Source organism: Cavia porcellus, unplaced genomic scaffold (genome assembly GCF_034190915.1).
Source record: "Cavia porcellus strain 051 isolate PalLab524CR breed Dunkin Hartley unplaced genomic scaffold, mCavPor4.1 scaffold_18, whole genome shotgun sequence".
Taxonomy (NCBI): domain Eukaryota; kingdom Metazoa; phylum Chordata; class Mammalia; order Rodentia; family Caviidae; genus Cavia; species Cavia porcellus.
In genome coordinates this window covers 27,679,850-27,700,307 of record NW_026947501.1, presented here as the reverse complement: position 1 = coordinate 27,700,307, position 20,458 = coordinate 27,679,850, and the positions used below count along the sequence as shown (strand labels likewise).

The following is a 20,458-nucleotide window of genomic DNA, read 5'->3' as shown; positions in this document are numbered from 1 at the left end:
CTGATAGTACACTCTGCTATCCTGTGACACACAACGTATGCTCGGCAGGAGGAAAGCCTGGGTCAGCCTTCCTTTCTGAAAAGTCTCAGAACACTGATGGAGTATGCATCTTCACACAGGCCTAATCCTCAGAGACCAGCTTTGTTGTGAAACTTTGTAACTTTCTACTAATGTTTTATTTATAGTCTTAACTCTTGTCATGGAAGTTGGCAAGAAGATTCCCAGAAGCCCCAAGAAGTTTTCATAATTACTTGAAAACCAAAGGCACAGCAGAAGTTGTAGGCAGGTATCCGGCTATAGCCCATGAGACAATGGACCCTGTTAAAACACAGTGTGGGGAAGGCTGCAGTTAAGTTGAACAGCAGATCTGAGGCTGTACAGTGATCAAAAAATGTCTCTGGGAGTTTGAAATGGCAGCTGGCCTTCTGGTCACCCATTCAATTTCCTCTTTGGAACTGTCACTGTCTTACTCTGGAGTAACCGCAGGGTTCTTTCTAAAGGGTAAAAACCCTGTAGTGTTGCCTCCTTCTTTTCTTTCTACCTATGGTATTTCCCTCCTTCGGCTTTCTGCATCAACCCCTTCAATATTCTTTCATCCCCTTCTTATATAACATCCATGTGGCTACATCTCTAGCCATCAGTACCTGAACACTAATCCTCCAAGATGAAATTGACTGCAGACCTGGCTGAAGCTAAAACCCAGAAACCACCAAAATACCAGGCCCAGGAGCATCCCTGGGTAGGCAGGTGTTTGACTTCTGTCTAGATGTCCCCCCAAAGCCTCATGCAGTCATAGGTAGGGATTTTTCAGAGGTTGCCACATCTAGAGTGCTGGGATAGATTCTTGGTGCAATGTTAGGATCAAGGGCACAACAATTAAGGGCATGAGTGCTACCCATCCTAAGTAACCTGGATAAAATATAAGGGATCGAAAGACTTGTGGCTGACCCTTGTTGCTTTGCTACTTCTGCTCACCATGAACTGTTTCTCCTCTGCGATGCCTATCTGTCATGCCACCCTGCCTCAGAGTCAGTCACCTTTGGGCTGAAACCTCTGTAAACTGTGAGCTAAATAAATCTTTCCTCCTTTCACTTTGGGCATTGGTGTCTGTGTCAGCAATGAGAAAAATAACTAAGGCAGCAGGTCTTTGAACAAAGAACAGGAAAAGGAAACTAGGGCTCAGAGTCACCTTGATCTTCATGGTACTGGGGGCCAGGGCTGTGATCTCCTTTTGCATCCTGTCGGCAATGCCAGGGTACATGGTGGTGCCCCCAGAGAGGACATTATTGGCATACAAATCCTTACGGATGTCAATGTCACATTTCATGATAGAATTGTAGGTTGTCTCATGAATTCCAGCAGACTCCATGCCTAGTGGAGATTACAGTAACTGGTCAACACCCATCTACTTCATAAATACACATAGCTTTACACCTTCATGTGATCCCTCTTCTCTTATTGCAAGTGCCTTATTTCAGATCCTTAATCAGCCTCTCAACTAGATCATAAAATCAGACCCCCTAACTGGTCATGGCCCTGTCTTTGGTCCACTTCCCCCGCCTCTAATCTTTCACACCATTCCTCAAAGCATGTTTCTAATGAAACATTTTTATCTATCTATATCTTCTTTTCACAGATTTGAGATATAATTCATGTAACATAAAAGTAGCTTCAGTAGTTTATAGTATATCCAGAGTTGTGTGGCCATTACCACAATGCATTTTAGAACATTTTTAATGCTCCCAAACAAACACCACACCCATGAGCAGCCATTCCCCATTTTCTTCTCATTGAAATATAGGTAGATTTAATACTATCTGGTAGGTACTATCATTATCTCTGTTTTATAGATGAGAAAACAACAGTTTGAACAAGATAACAAGTCCAAGAAGACAGGGCTTGAAAGGACAAAATCAAGAGTTAAAGCCAAGTCTGAAAGCCAGGTACGATGGTATACACCTGTACTTCCGGAGATTAAGGAAGGAGGAATGCAAGTTTGAACCCAGGCTCAGAAACTTAGCAATTTAGCAAGCCCTCACTTGAAATTAAGAAATAAAAAAGGGTTGGGACTATGGCTCAGTGGAAAGACCTTGGATTCCATCTCTAGTACCACAAAACAAAACAAGTGTGACCCCCAAACCAACCTTCTTTATTACTATATGTGTGATCTCTATGACCTAAATTCTAAATGATTCCATGTAGTGGATCAACCATAATCTTGGTTCCATGTTATATTCTCTATCTTTTACCTTGGTTTTCTCACTCATTTAAAGTAGAGTTCATCTCATTGTATTGTTTGGTATATAGTTTTATCCCTTCCTGGTAAAATATGGGATATATCACTATAAGCAAAGTGTTCATGATGCCTGGTGTTTCTTTCTATAACTCACCACCCCCTAACTACCCTCCACCCCCTAGACCCATCCCCAGGTCTTGCGGGCCACAGCTCACCAATGAAAGAAGGCTGGAAAAGGGTCTCGGGGCAGCGGAAGCGCTCATTGCCAATGGTGATGACCTGCCCGTCTGGCAGCTCATAGCTCTTCTCCAGGGAGGAAGAGGAGGCTGCTGTGGCCATCTCATTCTCAAAATCCAGGGCCACATAGCACAACTTCTCCTTGATGTCTCGCACAATTTCTCGCTCAGCTGGAAGGAGCAGAAATGACAAAGTGGATATTCAGCTCCCTAGTTTGGTTGTACTGTTGTTATCTCCATGAAACCTTTCTTTTCTTTACATTTTTTTTTTACAACTACTTTGGCTGCAGTCTTAAGATGATGACAGAACTGCCCTGAAGAGGGGCAAGGGTCACTCTATCCCATGCTAATTTTCTACTTTTCTTTCTAAAGCAGGAGTTAAAAGGCTTGATTCCCAAGTAAAACTTTGCATTTCTCTTGCTTTCCCTTCTCAGTCCCAACAAATTCCCATGGGCTAACAGCTCACATTTTTAGACACAGTCTCAGACTTTGTAACTCTAACAGATTCTAAAAGCATCTTCCTAAAAACTTCTCTTGCATGGTGGGCCACATGATCCTCTCTGCTCAGAATTTCAGTTGTGTTTTATTCCATTTGTTCTTGTGGAGGACCACCAGGATGGCTCTCCATGAAAGAGTATTTGTCTCCATTTTCACTAAACCTAGACTGTTTCCATGTATTGATATCTACAGAGCTGGCTAGGATATTTCTTTATCCCCTCAGTTGGCTTTAAGCAATGCAAATGGGTTTAATCCAAGTGCTGATGTATAGTCTTTAAAGCAATACAACAGGTCAGTGATACCTCACCTACAGCTCCCAAGTAGCACGTATAAACTAGGCCAGGTGACAGAGACACCATTTTGTTGGCTAGATTGAAGCTAGACTAAGGCTCAAGAAAGAATTTATGATGTCGTAAGGCATGAAGATTGAACATCAAAGCTAAAGCCCACCCGACCCCAAAACACAAGATACTCCTTCAAACTGTGTTATGTAGATTATTATATCTGCATATCTCTCTCTGAGTATTACCGAGGTGCTATTTTGCCTCCTGCTTAGCTCATCTCACAGCATTCATGTACTGCCTACCATTCTTACAGTCACTCATCCCTAAACCACAACTCTCTTCATAAATTAATAAAAACTGAGTTCAGACCTGGGTCGAGGCCTTTGTTCCAGATAGTCATTATTCTAACTGGACTTAGGATTCTCTTGGCTCTCCACCATTATAGATATGTATTTGTGTCTTTATTTGCACCATGAGTTGCACTGGAAGTGGTAGATTGGACTTAAGACACTAGAATGCAATAACTTTTCCACGGGATTACAAATATAAACTCCAATGGCATGCAACAAGGCCCAGAGAAAGCCTTTCTATACATCCTCAGACACAAAAGAGGCACCCTTAGGTAATGCAATGCACCAGATCTTTATTCCCATTTAGCCTTGTCAAAACTACTGGTCCCGGAGGGATGAACAGAGGCAGCAGCAGACCTCTGGGCAAGGAGGGAACTCTCCTCTGGATAAGGAGAGAAAGGGCTAAAGGAGGGGTCAGTCAAGTGCTGCTTAGAGCAACTAGATCTCACCTTTGTCCCTCTCTCTGGGGTGACTTGGGCACTTTCCTGCTTCAGTAAGGCTTCCCTTACTGGTCTTATCCAAACACACAGCTCTAGCTGTGGTCTCTCAGTCTACCCTAAGACAGTTTGAGAATACAGGATCAGGGAATTCCATCAGTTCTGACATTTTCTTTGTTTCTAGGCCAGATCTGGCTCTGAGTTCAAGTAAGAATCAAGACAGGGGCTGAATACCTGTGGTCACAAAGGAATAGCCTCTCTCTGTGAGGATCTTCATGAGGTAGTCCGTGAGATCGCGGCCAGCCAGGTCAAGGCGCATGATGGCATGGGGCAGAGCATAGCCCTCATAGATGGGGACATTGTGGGTGACACCATCCCCTGAATCCAGGACAATGCCTATAGGCAGAGAGCAAAAAGTCTTCAAAAACTTCATTTTGACTTTCACTTGTTTCTAGGATTAGTAGTTAAGAAGTATTAGTCAAGTAGTTAAGTAGTTTAGTAGTTAGTACATTGAGGTTGCCAATGTACCAAGACAATATACTAAAAAATTTGTATGTTTAGTAGTTAAGATAATTAGGTAGTTAAGATAATTTACTCGGCATGACAATCATCATAGTGTGAATGTGTGTGTGTAGTGTGTGTGTGTGTGTGTGTGTGTGTGTGTGTGAAAAATCTTTTCATCCCAGGTGAGACTGTAAACTTCTGAAAGGCAAGAAAATGTCTCCTTTTCTTAGATTCCTTGAAACACATTCATGGTAATGTACATTTGTCAATTTGTATTAAATCCAGACTGTACATTCTTTTAAGTGAGACTGGATAGACCTGGAGATTTAGCTCAAGGGCTGAAGTGCTTACGTGGTAAGTATGAGGTTGTATGTTTGATTCCTGGTGTCAAAAAACAAAACAAAACAGAAAAAAAAAGTGAGACTGGATATTTTAAAAACCTGTTAGGAGTCAAACTAACATGTATGGAATGTTGAGTCTAAAATAGCTATGAAAAATAGCCAATTTGAAAAAGATTATTACTATCTACTCAAAATTTTCTGTAGCTGGGTGCAGCGGCATGACCTATAGTCCCAGAATCTGGGAGGCTGAGGGAGGGAGATTGCTGTGAGTGCTGTGAGTTGGAGACCAGGCTAGATTACATAGTAGTTCAAAGCTGGACTACAAAACAAAACAGAGCCAAAAAACCAAATTTTTAGTAAACCATGAAAAGAAGTAAGATTTCTCAACTTAAGAAATCCCTGTTGATTCAATAATCACATCATAATTAGTAAGGAAACATTAAAATATCACCATTGTGATTGAATAGTGTCCGTATGATCTAGCCAACATACTAAGACAGAAAAGAAAAATAATAAGAATTATTACCAAAAGAAAGCAGAATTACCATCACTTGCAGATGATATGGCTTTATATTTAGAAGATTCAGAGGAATCAACTAAGAAAGCTTTAGACATGAACTGGTTCAGATGCAAAATACATACTCAGAAGCCAGTAAATTAACTGTATAAGAATTGTCATCATAGCATATTTTATAACAAAAAGCAGAGATAATCTAAGTGTCTATCAACAGACAAATGGTAGAATAAGTAAATAATGAAACCATCACCCAGTGACTATCAGGTGTCCGGGAAGCATGTTTACACCATGAAATCAAGCACAAAGCTCAGGATAGAACACTGTGTATGCCATATGTTTCCTTCTCTCTGTCTTTACCACCTGTGGTGAGATAATTTTTTATTTTTGTCTCTCCCCCACCAAACTGTTAGCTGCAAAATGGCAGGATCTATTTTGTCAGTGTATGCCCATGGCCTGGTACGGGGTTTGGCATATCATAGAGAGCAATGGAAAGTATTTGATGGATGAAATGAATGGGTAAGTCAAGAAATACATGATGAATGAATGTTTGAACAGTGTTTATGGAAGCTGTTGAGTCCCTATTAAGGATCGTTTTACGCTGAGGTTCTGTTTCCTGAGCATCCTTCTGTGTGTAGCAAGGCTGTCTGCTGGCACATCCATTATCACAGGATCTACTGTTGCTGATTTGTGAGGCAGAAACATTGTAGTATCATAGGGTATGTATATAAGATCCTGGAAAGACTAGTGTGAGGGAATAACCCTGGCCAGTGGAAGGAGGATAAAGGCTATACTAGATGTGCTTTGTTCAGATCAATTCTTCCAACCATATGAAGTAGTCTCAAAGCCAGCATTCCCCATAAGCATCCACCTTTGTCATCCCTAAGCAAGATTTTCCCCTGAGCTTTTATTTGTGGGGGAGGGTGTTTGTTAGTTTTAGTCATGTGTGCAGCACATAACAATTCCCCTGTACTTGCCCTTTGATTCTTCTGGGCAGAAAACTGTGCAGAAGCCCAGCTTGTCCCTACTTCCCCTGAAGTCAGAAAAGGAATGAATTCCAGGGTCCCTCACCTGTGGTGCGGCCAGAGGCATAGAGGGAGAGCACAGCTTGAATGGCAACATACATAGCAGGAACGTTGAAAGTTTCAAACATGATCTGAAAAGAATGAAGAACAAAGGGTGGTGTGGCAAAGACCACAGTACCTCTTGGCCTACAGAATGGTTTGTAATCTTACTAAGAGCGGGGACTATGCCAATCTGGAACTTGTTTCTCTTATTCCCACTTCCCATAGGGCCTGGCGTGACCATGTATATAACAGGTCCTGAAAAATTCTGTTTCATTGACACACGATGGGCAGACAGTGTCTGGCTGGGCATCCATGCTGCATTCTCGGGCCAGTGCTGAAGTCTTCCTGGATCTTACCTGGGTCATCTTCTCCCTGTTGGCCTTGGGATTTAGTGGGGCCTCCGTGAGCAGGGTGGGGTGTTCTTCTGGTGCTACCCGCAGCTCATTGTAGAAGGAGTGGTGCCAGATCTGGTTGAGACAAAAGCCAGAAGAACCCTGTAGGCTCCCAGTGGGCTGGGAGACTCTGCCTGACCTGCCCATGCTGGGGGAGTGCAGCCCCACCTGCACAGAATGGGGCTGGGTCTGAAGAACACAACGGTCAGCCCTGGATAGTTTTGGTTGACATTTAGAGGGTATATTCTTTCCCAAAAGGGCCTCAACCAGGCCAGACCTGGGGCTAATATTTTCTCTATGTTGATTATTTCCATCTGACCTTCCCTCTTCTTTCTCTTTTTCCTGCAGCTTTGTGCTCAAGGGGAACCAGGTGTATTTCATCGTTGCTTTCTGGCTTCTGGCTATGGTTGGTGGATGGACAATATCAGCAGAGAACACATACAGGGAGACCAAAAGAGATCAGGGCATTTCTGGCAGTGGAACAGTCCTCCCTGAACACAGATCCTGTGGGGTGCTTTTTCTTCTAGAGCTCCAGTTCTCCAAGAGCTCCAGCAATACTTCACCCTCCCCTGCCTCCTATGTTTGGTATTAGGGATGTAAGAGCTCCCATTTAATCACTATTAAAAAAAAAAGTGAATGTACTCTCTCCTGCTGGGAATCCGACAGATACAGTATGCTTGGGTTCCATTTTTCACTATTTACTAACCAAGCTGGTACTTGGGAGCTTCGTAAGCTCAGTCCTGGAGCATTTTAGGCTGGATAATGCCATGTTGCAGGGGGCAGACCTGTGCATTATAAAACATTTAGCAATCCTGGGCTCCACTCACTACATGTTAGTAGTACCTGTCCCACTGTGATGATCAAAAATGTCTCCAGAATTATCAAATGTTCCCCGGGAGGACAAACCATCGCCGTTGAGAACTAGTGCTTTAAGGAGATTATTTCTCTCTCCTGTATCCATTTCCCTCTTTAGTGATTCAGGAAAACCAAACAAGAGTCTTCATTTCAGAGGAATTTGGCAAAGTGTCCGAGACATGGGGTGCGGGTTGCTTCAGAGGTGGAGCTCAAAGTCATTCGAGCCCATCAGACCCTTATATTTTATGGACTTTGGGCTGGTGCTGAGAATGATAAAGGTAAATGAGAATTAGACCTGACACTCAGATTTAGTTTCAAAGTCTAGAGGAATGAGAGTCACAAAGACAAATACAAAGACACGAGCCACACTGTGAGTGAATCATCTAGGGAATCTGAATGAGCCTAAAAACAAAGATCTCCAGGGGCTGGAAGAACATGAGGCAGAGGAAATGGTACAAGCAGAGTCTCTGGACTGTAAAGTTTCACAGGAGAATGAAAGAGGAACCTGGCCTGAATGAGATGGTAGAATGTTCCTTAAAATGTGCTTCCCATGGTGCATTCCCGTAATCCCAGAACTCAGGGAGGCTGAGGCAGGAGGATTGTTGTGAGTTTGAGGTCCGTCTGGGCTATAAAGTGAGTTCAGGGCCAGCCTGAACTGCATAGTGAAATCCTGTCTCAAAAAGACAAGAAAAAAAAGTGCTTCCCAGTGTTTTACTTTGACTTTTAAAATCTGTTTTTAGCACTTTTTAAATTTCCATTTGGCAGTTATATGTATATGTCCTATGTTTTTTGTAGAATACTTTGTATTTTTTATTATCAATTTATATTGACTTGTTATATTAATCATTAAATACACTTTTAACATTTTTACAGTATGCTGCTTGACTTTATTATTATTATTTTTTGGTGGCACTGCTAATGAACCCAAGGGCACTCTACTGAGCTACATCTCCAGCCTCTCTTATTTTTTATTTTGACATACGGTCTCACTAAGATGTTCGGACTGGATCAAACTTGTGATCTTCCTGCCTCAACCTCCTGCGTAGTGGAAATTTACAGGTGTGTGCCACTGTGCCTGGCTAAATTTATTTTAGACATAATAGAAGTTCTGATTTTTAAGTCAAATATTACTTTTTTCTTAATACTACTTTAACCAGAAGTCTGATTAACTGCTTGCATTTATTTTATTATATTTTTGAATCTTTATATTTAATTGATGTGAAATAGTATGAGAGAAGTAGTGGAAATTTCCTCTCCCAACACATACCAAATAACTAATCAGCTATTTAGAATAATTCATTGAAATAATCCTTTTCCCCTCAAGTGTTAAAAGTTCCATTCATCATATACTTCCTTGTTATCTTTGTGTTGATAGGAGATTGTTTTAATTTTTATGACTTATACTGTAGGGTCTGTTTTTGTTTTGTTTTGGTTTGGTGTTTTTTTTTTTTTTTTGAGATAGGGTCTTACTATGTAGTGTAGGCTGGCCTTGAACTCACTCTGTAGCCCACGATGGCCTTGAATTCTCAGTGATGCTCCTGCCTCAGCCTCTCAGGCTCTTATTACAGGCCTGTACCACCATACCCAGCAATATTTTAGCATTTGGATATAGCAAGCCTTTCTTCATAATTTTTCTTACTCATTTTCTCATAATTTTGCTATTTCTCTGAGCATACTTATTGGTTATTTTGCATAATTTTTATTGGAATGGCAATTAGTGTTAGTTATTTGGAGGAGATCTGACACCTTTACCCTATTCAGTTTTTCTTTAAAGAGTTGACATATTGCTACTATGGTGAAAAACTATTGTTTCTTATGTATCATATTGTTATGGTTGATACATTGCATCAACTTGAGAAGTTCAGAAGTTTAAGGCACTCAACAGGAGCCAGGGCCCTTGCTTTGTAAACATCCTCATCCTGTGCAGGAGGAGGCAGGGAGATTTTGTGAGAGCTACACTAGCCCTGGAGTGGGAGTGGTGGCCTGTGTAGGATATAAGGAAGGAAAAGAGGCTCTCTTCCCTCCTTTTGCTCTGGCTATTGTTGTCTTCTTGAAGTGTTGCCCCTGTGCCAAGCCACCCTGCCTTGGAGCCAGCTGATTATGGGCTGAAACCTTGACAAACTGTGAGCTAAATAAACCTTTTCTTCTTTGATTTGAGGCATCAGGTATTTTGTCGCAGCAATGAGAGAAAAATAACCAAGACAAACATGTATCATTTTTGAGCACTAATTCACACTTTGAGATTATACTAATTATTTACCTAACTCAATCTCCAAAGAAACCTAATGAAGAAAATATTTTTATCTCCACTTCCTAAATGAGGAAACTAAGACTTACAGCATGGGATTTGCACCCAGACCTCTCTTCTGACTTTAGTGCCTGTGATCCTTCCCACTCCATTGTGTGAATAGTGTGAAAGCTATCGTATCTTTTACGCTAATCTTCCATCCACCATTTATATTTTGAGAAAACTGTAAGTGAATTACAGATCTAAACTCAACACTCTTCATTTCCAATTGTAGTCTGCTCAATAAGCTCTCTATTATATTTCAGAAAATAGTCATACTAGAAACAAGAACTCTTGGTCAGCTATCAGGAGAATTTATCAGAACTTTGTTAGCATTTTGTGCAAATGACTTTGAAAGCACAAATGCTTCCATTTAACCTTCCCCCTACACACACACACATTTTATTACACAAAAAAGCTTTTAGAAAGTCAGGCATGACTATACACACCTATAATCCCAGGGCTCAGGTCAGAGGATCCCAAGTTTATGCTCAGCCTGGGAAGCTTAGAGACTTAGCAAGACCCTGTTACAAAATTTTCTTTTAAAAAAGTGTTTTTAAACAGTCAGGCATGTAGCTCAGTACAAATGTGTTGGGATTACTGAAAAAAGAAAGAGAAAAGAAGAAGAAGAAGAAGAAGAAGAGGAAGAAAAAGAAGAAGAAAAAAGCTTCATTAGAGAATCATCATCATAATATAGCATCAGTGCATCTAGCTGAAGCTATAACAGGGAAATGAAAAGGGTTGTTCATCTCTCTGGAGGCAGTGTTAGCATTTTAAATGAGCGTGAGCACCAGCCAGAGTGAATGCTGGGTGAGAGGAGGAAGCTAGGTACAAAGCATGGCCAGGTCCCCAGATGCCACTACAGAAAGGTAGGAACCTATGTTGTCAGTGAGGGTCTACTAAAGGTGCCAGAGTGTGTGAGGGACATGAGCAGATGTTTTTAGAAAGTGAAGTTTTGTAGCAGGATCGAGAATTAACTGGGTAAGTGAGAGCAAAAGATAAAGAAACCAGCAGAAACCACGGCAATGTAGTTCGGGAGAGAGGCTGGAAGCCTAGGTCGGAGCAGTGGTTCTGGAGAGAGGAAGGAAACATACGAGAAATATTTTTGAGGAAGAGTTGACAGGACAAAGGGATACAAGGGTCATGACGATGTATTAGCACTACAATGAGATGGTGGGGGTTTCCAGTACCTTCTCCATGTCATCCCAGTTGGTGATGATGCCATGTTCAATGGGATACTTGAGAGTTAGGATCCCTCGCTTGCTCTGGGCCTCATCCCCCACGTAGCTGTCCTTCTGGCCCATTCCCACCATTACACCCTGCAAAGCAAGAGAGAGCAAAGAGGAGTGAATGGACCTTAAGGCTCCGCACGGAGGGATTCACACATTGGAATTCTCTGATGGAGGAAGAGGAAGGGGAGAGGAACCTTCCTGATGCAAAAACAAGAAAGCAGGTATAAGGGTGGGTAGACACGGGTGAGAATGGAAATGGCAGGAAGAGGAAGTGGAAGACTGCTTGTGGGCTGCTCTGTCTCCTAAGACAACGTTGTTTTCTGAAAGAAATCAAAACCCATCACTTTTCCTCCTCACCTTATTTTACACACACACACACACACACACACACACACACACACACACTCACACACAGAGTGAGAGAGAGACAGAAACATAGAGACAGAGAGAGAGAAACAGAGACAGAGAGAGAGAGAGAGAGAGAGAGAGAGAGAGAGAGAGAATGGACTTCTACTTGACCGCCTTAAATTCTCTTTGCTTATACTAACCCAACTCCCAATCCTGATTGTGCTATTTTCTCACATGCTGAAGCCCTCTGCGCTACAGGTCTCTGTTTTCCCATGATATTTTCCCTTTCCCAAACCCCATTCACATCTAACCCTTCCATCTGTTGTGTTCCTGTGAAAAATTTTGGGTCTATCGTGGCCTATGATCTTAAGTTGTATGTGTATTTTCACAAAATGCAAATTTCTTAAAGGCCAGGGTATTTTAAAATTGCAAGTATATTAATTCTTCCAAACCTAGCAACACTCAAATATAATCCAGACATCATAATACATTGTTGGATGCCTGCTGGATATTGGTTTTGGCCTGAGATGTTTCTATTTTTAAAATCCTGCTTTATCAGTTAATCAGAAAACAACAGTAAAAAAGAAAAGAAAAGAAAAAGAAAACAGCATCCTTTGCCCCAGAATAAATACATACAGACAGACATGCATGGAGAGAGACAGAGACAGAAAGACAGAGACAGAGACCTATCCACACAGTTTCTGCAAGGTGGCTCCTAGTGTCAAAACTCAGGGCCAGATGAGCACACACCTGGTGGCGAGGGCGGCCTACGATGGAGGGAAAGACAGCCCGGGGGGCATCATCTCCTGCGAAGCCTGCCTTGCACAGGCCAGAGCCATTGTCACACACAAGTGCAGTGGTTTCTTCTTCACACATGATGAGTGTGGCTGAGTGAACTGGGGGCTGGAGCACCTTGGGAAATAGAAAAGAGAACTAGTCAGCGACTTCTCCAATCAAGCCGGGTACAGTCTTCTTGACTTTGGGGCCCGACCTCCCCTGCAACCATGTTCTAGTTCCAGAAGGGACAGTGTAACCTAGCTTCCCACTCCCTGAAAGCTGGCCTCTTTCCTCTACCCTGCTGTTATGGATTGAATTGTGACCACCTGTCAAATGCATATATGTAAATCCTAACCTCCAGTATCTCAGAATATGATTGTATTTGGAGATATGGTCTTGAAAGTGGATAATCAAATTAAAATGAGGTCGTTAGTTCAATATAGCTGGTATTCAATATAACCACTTCCACAGGACACAGATCCACTGCAGGGTGAGCCATATGAAGACACAATAAGAATGAGCTATCTATAAGCCAAGGAGACAGGCTCAGGACACTTTGATCTTGGATTTCTACTCTGCAGAACTACAAGAACATAAGTTTCTTTTATTAAAGGACCCAGTCTGTGATATGGTAGTTCTGCCAAGCTAATACCTCCTTTCAAAGAGTTGAGATGGATATAAAGTTTTCATCCAATGGAAAGAATCCCTAAAAGACTCGAGGGTTAGGAGTTGAGAAATTTGCAGTATAACTAACAAAGGATTATTATTTTAAAAACTCTTACAGATCACAAGAAAGTAAGTAGCTGAGCTGGATATATTAGCACACATCTGTAATCTCTGCAATGGAGAGGCCTAGGTAGGGAAGTTGTGAGTTCAAGGTCAGCCTGGACTACATAGTGAGAATCATCTCAAATAAATAAATAAATAAAAGGAAAGGAAAATAAAGACTTTGGGAGTAGAGGAAAGGAAATGAAAATACTCAACAAAAGGTGCTTAGCTTCACTAGTTATCAGAGGAAAGCAAATTATATGACAGTACCTTCCACCTATCATATTGTTCAGATTCAAAGCTTTGTAATAGGTGTTGGTGAATGTGTGGGGAAACTGATTCTCTTTAGGGAAACACACATGCACAATTCGGAACTACCCAAATCTCCAAATAACAGGATACTGTGCTGTCGCTATGTGAAGAGCAAGATGGGGACTATATGGATAAACATGGGTAGATTTTTAGACCATTCTGTTGAGTGAGAGCAGCAAATTGCAGAACAGAATGTACCAGCATAAAACCACTTATGTGACTGCTTTTAAAAGCATGAAACATTATCAGGTGCTTTTCATGATTTTCAACTTGTGGGTATAATTGCAGAACAAGAACTTCTGAAAGGACACCTTATGGACTGGTCACCATGAGTATTTCAGGGCGTGGGGAGGGACTGGGGGAAGAGCTGCTGGGTTAGCTCTGTAATGGTCTCACCTTTCACAAGGAGACTGTACTCACCTATAGTTCATAGAATAAAACATCAACGGCAAAAAAAGAAACGACACAGGAGTTATTGATGAACTACAGTACAGGGAAAGGCACCTCGAAGAGGAAAGGGTAGCAGAGAAGACCAGAAAGGAGGGAATGTGAAGATGGGCTCGCTAAGCCTCTGCCTTGACAAATGCAAAACATGGAGAGTTCTCCCTTCCAATGCTGAGAGCTGAACCAGGCGGGACGCAGTATAATGAAGGAATTAAGTTTTTCAATATCTGCTGTACTCCTCCCTCCCCTCCCTTTCTTTTCTTGTGAGTTATAGACAGCATCTGGCAATTCTCAACCCTTGGTGATGAAGCAGAAGCCGTGGAACCTCAGGAGGTCTCCTAGATGGGACCCCCCGGTAGGACTCAGGGGAAGTGGGATCAGGCAGAGAGACTGAGAAAAGAGAGATGTGAGACAGGAAAGAGAAGGCGTCTGGGAAGGCTAAGGCAGCGTCACGCATGCTCCACGGCCTGAGCCACTGGGCACCCTGAGAAATGTCATTCAGAACATGGTTTTGCCTTGAAGAGGAGGAAAAATGCTATGAAAACCCAGATGGCCTTCTGCTGCAGCTAGACAGCAAAGGAGACAGTGACAGGCCTGCAAATACACGCTCAGCAAGACAAAGCCTTGGTGGGCAGAGGCTTGTTAGCTCTAAAAAGAAGCGCCTCCCAGTTATATTTAAAGCAAGGCTCACAGTAGGAGAGAAACTTGCTGAAACTTCTTAAACTCAGCTTTTCTTCTGTCCTGTTGGTCCTCAGAATATCCCACAGCTTAGGAAATTGGTTCTATCTCTCTAACCTGGCCCACAGGGGCTCAGAACAGAGTGTCTCTATGGATAAACACATAGCTAAGCAATAACACCTGAAGGCATACTTGTAACTGGATAAATTAGTGTCACCAAAAGGTGTTAATTAACGCATGAGTGTCATCCTGTCATGAGTAGGCAACCTGGAAGATGAGTCATAAAATAATGGAAATGAAATGACCAAGAGCATCTTTACCGTAATTTTGTTTAAAATGACCAAAATTGGGCCGGGTATGGCAGGGCATGCCTGTAATCCCAGCACTCACTAAGCTGAGGCAGGAGAATTACTAAGAATTTGAGGCCAGCCTGGGCTACACAGTGAATTGAAAACCAGCCTAGACTACAAAGTGAGACCCTGTCTCAAAAAGCTAAAAATAAAACAAAAAAAAAAATGATCAAAATTGAAGCTGGACATGGGGACACATAATTGTAATCCCAGTATTTGGGAGCTGAGGCAGGAGGATCGCTACAAATCTGATAACAGCTTGGGCTACATAATGAGTTCAAGGTCAGCCTGGACTACGTGAGTTACATAAAGAGACTTTGTCTCAACAAACAAACAAACAACCAGACCAAAACAATAAAACAAGTTACCAAAATTGGAAAGAATCTTAATATCAAGAAGGACACTGAATGAGTATGTTGATCCCTCTGTACAATGGAAAAGGCAAAATATATAACGGGATAAAAACGGTGCAACTCACTTTGCTGCAACTTATGTTCATAGTTTGTTCAGTGTTTGTAGAAATGTATTTTTAATTTTAAAAACTGTAGTCTTTCACATATATAGTGGCATCTGTTTAATCCTCACAACAGCCCTGAAAGAAGCTGTTTGGAATTCTGTATTATATATTATGGAACTAAGTCTCAAAGAAATTGAAGGACTCAGCCAGAGACCTCCTTGCCTGACAAGGCTGGGAGCCAGGCGTGGCACAGACCCAGGACAGGTCCAAATCTCGAGCTTGCTTGTGCCTTCCTCATCATTCAGTGAAACTGTCATAACTTCTCCATGTTTGGTATTTTTGCTACTGCCTGTTTCTCTGGAGCTGTTGGCAGCAAAAAGCCTAAAACAAAAGGGTCTGTGTCCTTTCCTTTCCGTGCAACTCTGAGCTCCAACTTTGCCAGGACCCTGTCTGAATGGACATTGACAGCATTAGCACTTAACCCAGTGCTTAGCACCCATTAGGTGCTCAGTAAACATCAGGTGACAGTCCCGCCACCTAGCGGCCCCTCCCAGACCTGGGCCTCCCAATGCTTGATTTGCATCTGCACAGGCACAGTCTCACAAGGAGGACAGCAAACCCTGTTCTAGCAGGTGGTCTGCCTCCCGAGCAGGCAGCCAGGAGGCAAAGTTGCATGCCTGTGGCTCTCCTGTTCTGGGTCCCCTTAGCAGGCCTCTCTCAGCTGTGATTCACAGTCCAAGCCCCTCTGGCTTTTCAGTGAACCCCCTGGTGTCCCTCCTGATATTGCCCTACACAGAAAGATTCAGAGGCTTGGACTTTGTTTCCCAAACGGCACGGCTGCTTAGACAAGCTGCACAGTGACCTCACGCTGTCAACATCACCCTTCCGTGGCACTTCAGGTGCTTCAGACATGCTTCTCTGAAGCAGAACCAAAAGAGGAGCGGGGGCAGGGAAAGCAGGTGAGAGCTGGCAGCCTGGAGCCACCGTGGCCCTGCTGGCCCAGGGAGAGGGGCTCTGTCATGCACTCAGACTCCTGCAGTGTGTCTGCCAGGAGAAACTCTAAACCATCCTCAGCTCTTTCTGGTAATTTGTGGCTAGTCTCAAAGCAAGTCAGCTGAACTGGAGCCAAAGTCACTGTGGTTTCCTGGGGTCACAACCGCTTTGCACTCATGGGAAGCTGAGGAATTTTTCTGGCACTTCCAGCATGTACCACATCTGGGCTTCATTGAGGATCTCATGGAGTTAGAAACGCAGCTTTGATTATTTCTCCGCCAGAGGTAGCCAGAAACCAGACATAATGAGTGCAAATAATTTGCTCACTCAACCATCTCCCTGGCCACCCTCAAGCCAGTGGGAAGACAGAGGTGCAACGTCTCACCCTCTCCCCTATCCTCATGGGACAAATTTGCCTACAGATGTCCCCCCACTTTTCCTTTCTTCGCCTTTACCCTCCCTCCTGGCACACCTTTCCTGCAGCACTTCCTCGCCTGCTTGGCTATAAAATGGGATACAGCCATCTCACGAGAGAGTGGGTCAAATGAAATAATGGATATGAAAATGCTGTATAAATTGTAAATCAAAGTAGGCAAACTCAGGCCTATTTTTGTGAAACCTACAAACTAAGGATGATTTTTAAAGGGTTGGGGAAAAAAAGCAGTAGAGAAGGAATAGCCTATGGCCGCTGAAAGCTAAAGGAAATTCAGCTTTAGTGTCTACAAGTATAAGGTATATTGGAACACAGAAATGCCATACATTTCCATATTGTTTATGGCTACTTCTGTTACAATAGCAAATTTGAAAGTAATTGTGACAGATCTTCAGGCTTGCAAGACCTATAAAATTTACTGTCTGAGCCTCTACAGAAAATATTTGTCAACCACTGTTGTAAAGGACTACAAAAAACTACTTACTAATATTTTTCTTTTCTGTTAAATCTTATTCCCAGGATGGAGCTTGTTAGGTTGGAAGACGTTACATGATCTGTTTCACAAAATCAAGAGCTACTAAAGTTTGAATTACTGCCAGTTCCCAAACATATTTCATTTTAGTAGAAAGTTTTAGCTCTAAAAGGAAAGCCTCTGGATGGTGGAATTTCTAACACTAGTTAAGGATGTAATATTGGGCAAGAGCTTTGAATGACATAAAACACCTGTTTATCTGCTTACTATTTTGTCTTGTTTTGTTTTTTGGTACTGGGAATAAAACTCACAAACTTGCACTTGCCAAGCAGGTTCTTAAACCACTGAGCTGAATCCTCAACCCTATCTGCCTGTTATCTGCAATATCCATCTGTCTGTCTTTCTGTCTGTCTGTCTGTCTCTGGGACATCGAATGTTCCCCAAAGGCCTATGTGTTAAAGGTTTGGTCCCCAGAGGGGTATAATGAGGAGGAGGCAGGACTTTAGAAGGTGGGCCTAGGAGGAAATCTCTAGGTTATTAGAGGTGTGCTCTTGACGGAGAATGTGGACCTCTGGCCTCTCTTTTGAACCCTGGCTTGTGAGGTGAGCAATTTTGCTCTGCATATGCTCTTGCCATAATTTGCTATGACAAGCCCAAAGCAATATGCCCAAGTGATCATGGCCTGGAAACTCCAAAACTGAGAGGTAAAATAAACCTTTCTCTTTATAAGTTACTTATCTCAGGTATTTTGTTATAGTGGTGGAAAGCTAATACACATATGATCAGAAAAGCTGGGAAAGAGAAGTTATTTCATGCAAAACAACACAGTGGAAAATTCTAATCCCACTCTAGTTGAGTTTTTCAGACTTACATAGCCAACCACCTGTTGTGTGTTTATGTGCACCTCTGCTCCCCTCACCTCCTAATCTCAAAGCATACTACTAGAACTGTCATCCTCATCCCTGGCTTCTACCTGAGATTATCCTCGGACAATCACCACACCCACACCCTCCCTCCCGGCCCTGCATAATCCTGCCTCTGTGCTACTGACGCTCAAGGCTCCTGCACACTGCAGTCCTGCTCTCACCTCACAGCTGCCAAGGCAGCATCTTCACAATACACATCTCTCGCTGCCACCCTGTAGGTTAAACTTTTCCAAGGTGCCCCATTACTCAGTCAGGATTTTAGCACACAAATAGTAAGGGACGGTTCCTACCTGTACCTCTGAACTTGGCTCTTCCTGCTTCTTGTTTGTGATCTAAATTCCATGGAGCTAAGCCACTTATAGTCCTGAAGAACTTGCTTCCTCTTCACTGGACTACCCTCCTCTAAGAGGTGACTCAGGTACCCCTTATTTCAGGAAACCTTCCCAGGTAATAGCCAGCTTTTCCTGGTTTTTTCCCTTTCACACAATCCATGGTTCTTATCCCTGTCTTTCAGTGGTGGCAGAAGCTCCTACACCTTCTCCCAGGAACAATGCCTTACATAGAGTAAGTGCTCAGTAAATGCGGGGGGGGGGGGCAGCGGGGAGGACAAAGGGAAGGAAGAGAGGTCCTGATGTCAAACTGCCCATGCCAGTTTCGCAAGCCTTATGTGTCGTCTCACCTGTTCATAGGTTCTCCAGCACTATCCATCTCTGCCTCTTTTCAACTCAAAAGCTAGTCTCGAAGTAACACATACATTCAATAGTATGCAATGTGTGTTCCCAGGCCAGCAGCCTCAGCCTCATCTGATCCTCTAAGACTTCTAAGGAATGCAAATTATTGTCTCCTCCCCCAGCCTACTGAATTAGAATGTGGGTTGGGTATAGGTATAAGGCCATCTGCATTTTAGCAAGCCTTCAAGGTGATTCTTAAAGGTTTTTTTTGTTTTTGTTTTTTTTTTTTTTTTTTGTCTTTTTTCGTTTTTATCAGTACCAGGGATCGAACTCACAACTGCACACTTGCAAGGCAGGTGCTTATGCCACTGAGCTAAATCCCCAGCCCCGATTCTTAAAGCTTGATAACTCAGGCCTAGGCCCTGGCCACATGAGATAATTGCTGTATTTCATATATTTGATCTTTACAACAGAGCTACCAGTAGATCCTGTTAAAATTATTCCATTTTAGAGATGAGAAAATTGAGTTCATTCTATAGTTTCCGTAGCCAGGCTATTTTCCTCTAAGGTCCTGTACCATGACACCAGCCTGCTTCAACTGTTAAGAGACACTAGTGGATTCTGATCATGAAAGTGGAAGTGGCTCTTCTGTCTCAATTCCTCTTGATTCTTGGTACATGGCTTGCCTACATGTGTGTGTTTTGGGGAGCCAGGGATGATAACCTTGGCAGGTGATTTCACAGCTGGATCTAAGTCTTATGAATAAGTTGCTCCATTATTCTGGGCTTTACTGTCCTTACCAAAGGACAATCAATTAGCTGTCTCCCAAATTCCTCATAGTCCAAAAACTTAATGATGTTACAGGACTGTTGTCTCTACCTCAGTCCTTTTCCTCATCCTATAGTAACTCTAGAGCATTTGTAGACTGAGAAAATTCTCCATTCACTTCAGCTAAGCACAAGTCAGAGGACAGAGAAATCCAATGGGAACTGAAGCAAATGCCATCCTATTGCCAGCACGAACATCTCACAAACACCAGGATTGCCAGTGGTTTTGCTCATGTAGTTTGAGAAGCTGTTTTTCTGCCAAATATCTCCTCCCCTAAGATAGCGTCCCAGATATTCTAACCATGACACAGGACAGCTGAGTGAGCAGGGCAATAGAGATCGTAGGCACCACATCCCAGTTACCTTCTGGCCTGAGAGGAGGGAGCATGATTTTAAACTGTTCCTGCCCCAGGATGCTCCCTGGCCAGAAAGGCTTTTTCCAGGCAGGCAGCAATGTGCTTGCAGGCTCTGCTGCCGCCAAGGGCCTTGACACATGACTTGGGCCAGCATCACAGAAGCCAGGCCAATCTGGAGGCGTCCCCAACACCCAGGAGGCCAGGCAGCCCCAGAAAGGAAGAAGTCGCAGAAGGCATGTAGTACTCACCAAGGGTATGAGAGGTCCTCCTCTCGGGGACTGAGGGCTGCTATGTCTTCGGCAGAAATACCAGAGCAATATAAAACCCCAGAGGCGGATCTTCTTTAAACAGAGTCCCTAAAAAGGCCAGCTGACGGTGTGTTAGCAATATTACCATATAAGGTGGTTTTTTCA

General features: G+C 42.9%; 1 protein-coding gene and 1 long non-coding RNA gene across 2 annotated transcripts in view; one reads left to right on the top strand and one right to left on the bottom strand.

Moving 5' to 3' along the window:
- Positions 1-7,500, top strand: part of LOC134471306 (uncharacterized) — a 15,074-nt gene extending 7,574 nt beyond the window's left edge. The window contains exon 2 of the long non-coding RNA XR_010040674.1: positions 7,208-7,500. This is a non-coding gene — a long non-coding RNA (uncharacterized LOC134471306). The remainder of the gene's footprint in view (positions 1-7,207) is intronic.
- Positions 1-20,458, bottom strand: part of Actg2 (actin gamma 2, smooth muscle) — a 21,997-nt gene extending 1,539 nt beyond the window's left edge. The window contains exons 1-8 of the mRNA XM_003468990.3: positions 20,294-20,458; positions 12,332-12,493; positions 11,192-11,320; positions 6,824-6,934; positions 6,472-6,556; positions 4,276-4,437; positions 2,452-2,643; positions 1,190-1,371 (exon numbers count right to left, since the gene is read on the bottom strand). Of these exons, the coding sequence (XP_003469038.1) occupies positions 1,190-1,371; positions 2,452-2,643; positions 4,276-4,437; positions 6,472-6,556; positions 6,824-6,934; positions 11,192-11,320; positions 12,332-12,457 (987 nt within the window). The 5' untranslated portion in view covers positions 12,458-12,493; positions 20,294-20,458. The remainder of the gene's footprint in view (positions 1-1,189; positions 1,372-2,451; positions 2,644-4,275; positions 4,438-6,471; positions 6,557-6,823; positions 6,935-11,191; positions 11,321-12,331; positions 12,494-20,293) is intronic.